Consider the following 3,003-nt stretch of genomic DNA (forward strand, 5'->3'; position numbering starts at 1 on the left):
CCCCCTGATTCAACGGCTTCTGTCTGTCGCCTTGGATGGTGGAGGGCCTGCGGTTTTCCCCATTGACCGGTTCCCAAAACCTGGCTGATCGACGAGAATATAAGTAGGCTTTGGCCAAGTGAATTTCTATATGGATCAGCACGGCGCGCGACATGGGTTTGTACTCACAAATGCTGAGTTTGGCACTGAGGTAACCAAGTTCGTAATGACGTGCTTCCCTTTTGTTTCCATTGTCCCTGATGTTTTGTTTTGTTGTAAATTGAGTGTGCATTATATTTTTCAAAACTAGTTTCCGTTATTGTGGCGGACGTAAAGCTTGCGAAAACAGAATTTTCTGCCCACCCCCTGAAAAATAGTAGCAAAACACCGCAGAAATAACCAAAATATCCACGTATCTCTAAAATCATTCAAATATCATCCAATTCATTCAAATACGCACCTTTATCATCAAATCTGCCAATATGCCCCCCCAGCTCAGTGAATTTACCATCAATGAGATCGTACGCCTTCTAAACGATGGTTATATGCCTGCTCAGATTGCGCGGACCATTGAGTGCCATCTGGCCACTGTATATCGAATCCAACGAAATATTCGCTGCTTTGAAACTGCTAGAAGTCCTCATTCAACATGGGGTGTAAAGCCAAAGATCACACCGGATATCTTGTCAGGTTTGGAGGACTTTTTTGAGGCATATCCAACTGCATATCGCGATGAGGCTGTCTGCTTTGTGAAGGATGAATTTGATGTTGATATCCACCCTCGATCGATATCTAGATTGTTGAAGAAACTGAATTTGACATGGAAGAAGGTGATTAATTATTGCAATTGTCACTTATAGAACCTGCTAATCTGTCAGTTCTATTTGATATAGGTTGAACCTGTGACCAGTCAATGCAATGAAGAACTTCAAGTTGAATGATGTATTAAGTTACTCAGTATCAACCTGATCAACTTATCTTTTTAGATGAGAGTGCTGCGAATGAATGTACTGCAGATTGACAATATGGATGGTCAAGCAGAGGATTCTTTTGTTGCATTAGAAGGCTCTGTAAACAATCTTGCAGATGATCAATCTTATCTGCATAAATGTTGATGAATATCTTAATTATGATATATATCAGAGGTTCTATAATACAGAGAGGTTCAATGAGTTTGTATGTGTTCGGATACTGCTCAAATGTCAACAAGGTTATCACTACTTAGTGATGGATAATTGCTCTTCTCATCGTTCACAAGCACTGCGAGATCTCTGCAGAGAAGCTGGCATTGGACTTTTATTCTTACCTCCATATTCTCCTGATTATAATCCTATAGAGGAGTCATTTCACGCGTTGAAAGAATGGATTAGAAGATACAGATGTCAGTTAGAGAATCAGTTTGATGAAGATTTTGAAGCCTTCTTGCATCATGCAGTTGAGAATTTCATGAAAGAAGAAGATGCAAGAGGATATTTCAGATCTGCTCATATAAAATAATATTGTAAAATTTAAAAAGATTCTGATTGCAATTCAATTATGATATATAATATCTAAGTTTCAAATTCAGAAGCAGAAGCAGTATGAGATCTGCTGTCATCATTATAAACAGCAGATAAAGACAATTTAATTTCCTTCAACTGTGATTGTCAGATAGAACTCTTTAACTCATTTCTTATTATTAAGAATATATTCATTTCAATATTCAACTGAACCACCTGCTCATTTGTCATTATTTGTATATGATTCAGTTCAAATTCTTCATTCTGAATAATGCTCTTTGCAGTTAAAAGAGCTTCTGCTCTTTGAGGTCTCTCTGTCATCAATCAGTTGAAGAACTCATCAATAAACAGATCCGCGTGTTCACCAAACTGAGGGATTGGACTACTTCAAATAGGAGGCAGGTTCGGATTCGATGACAGGTTCGGATTTGATGGCAAGTTTGAATTCGATGACAAGTTTGAATTAAGTCCTCCCATCCCTCCCATTCCTTCCATCATATATTTCATCACCATCACATTGATTATCTCACTTGGAGACACAATATTAGATGAAGAAGGAGTTGAGAAAGGAAATATAATTGCTGGCATCTGAGGTGTCTGTATAGAAGGATTAGAAGCAGAGATAGATTCACTTTTTTGTTTCTTCTTCTTCTTTCTATTCATTAATCTTTTTATCATCTTTCTTGAGGGATTTTTAATTGTTGCATGTCCACACTCAACATCATCTATCCAACTGGCAATCTCACTACTCAGGAGTTGAATATGAGTATCATCAAAAGCTATTCAACAAGTACCCTGCTCAAAGTTATGACAATTCATCTTTTGACAATGCCAGTGAGCAGTTATCTCACGCTCAATCCACAAAGAATCATGCTCATTTGACTGTCAATTTTGAGCCTTCTTCAGCTGCTGGCTAGTGGCCGTGGATTTTGTATGCGTAGGCGGCAGCTTTTCATCATCGGATATTTCATGAATTTGAGGGGATTTGGCAGGATGATAGAGAGGGGATTTGGCAGATGGTGAGATTACTTCTTCTTTGACATCTAATGCTCTTTTTGATGCCAATGCCTGGGTTGTTAATTGGGAATCTGACACTCCAATGAAAGCTGCAGGACCGCGTATTACAGAGTTGTTTGAAAATAGAGTTGAGATATCAAGAAGATTAAAAGAGGTGGTAATCTTGATACTAAATCTGCTCATATTCTCCTTATATAACTTCTTCAAAAAAGTGATAATCTCTCTCCAATCTGTCTCCTTCTCAAGGGTGATTTTGATTGAAGATCCATGTTTTGTTTTGATGAGATGACTGCTATACAATTTGCAACTTCTATCTTCTTGCAGTTCTGCTTTCATAACATACTCTTCAGCTATTTCTTTTTGCAGTATATTGAATATGATAGAAGCTGACAGTCATATCATTTGTTGTGACATTCCGTAACTTGATCTTTATAGGCTCCTTTATCCAATTGATAATCACCCGTTCATACAGCCTGGAATGAGATCTCAGGCTTCAGGGTAGGTGTTC

The 3,003-nt window shown here is 38.1% G+C and overlaps 1 protein-coding gene across 1 annotated transcript; it reads left to right on the plus strand.

Annotated features, from left to right (window-relative positions):
- Window positions 1–461: 461 nt before the first annotated feature.
- HCAG_01978 (predicted protein) lies at window positions 462–920 on the plus strand (the record flags this gene model as incomplete). The annotated part of the gene is made up of 2 exons (XM_001544881.1): window positions 462–809; window positions 873–920. 2 exons carry the CDS (start codon window positions 462–464, stop codon window positions 918–920), a joined length of 396 nt encoding a protein of 131 aa, XP_001544931.1.
- Window positions 921–3,003: the final 2,083 nt, after the last annotated feature.

This window comes from Histoplasma capsulatum, genomic scaffold (genome assembly GCF_000149585.1).
Source record: "Histoplasma capsulatum NAm1 scaffold_1 genomic scaffold, whole genome shotgun sequence".
Taxonomy (NCBI): Eukaryota; Fungi; Ascomycota; class Eurotiomycetes; order Onygenales; family Ajellomycetaceae; genus Histoplasma; species Histoplasma mississippiense.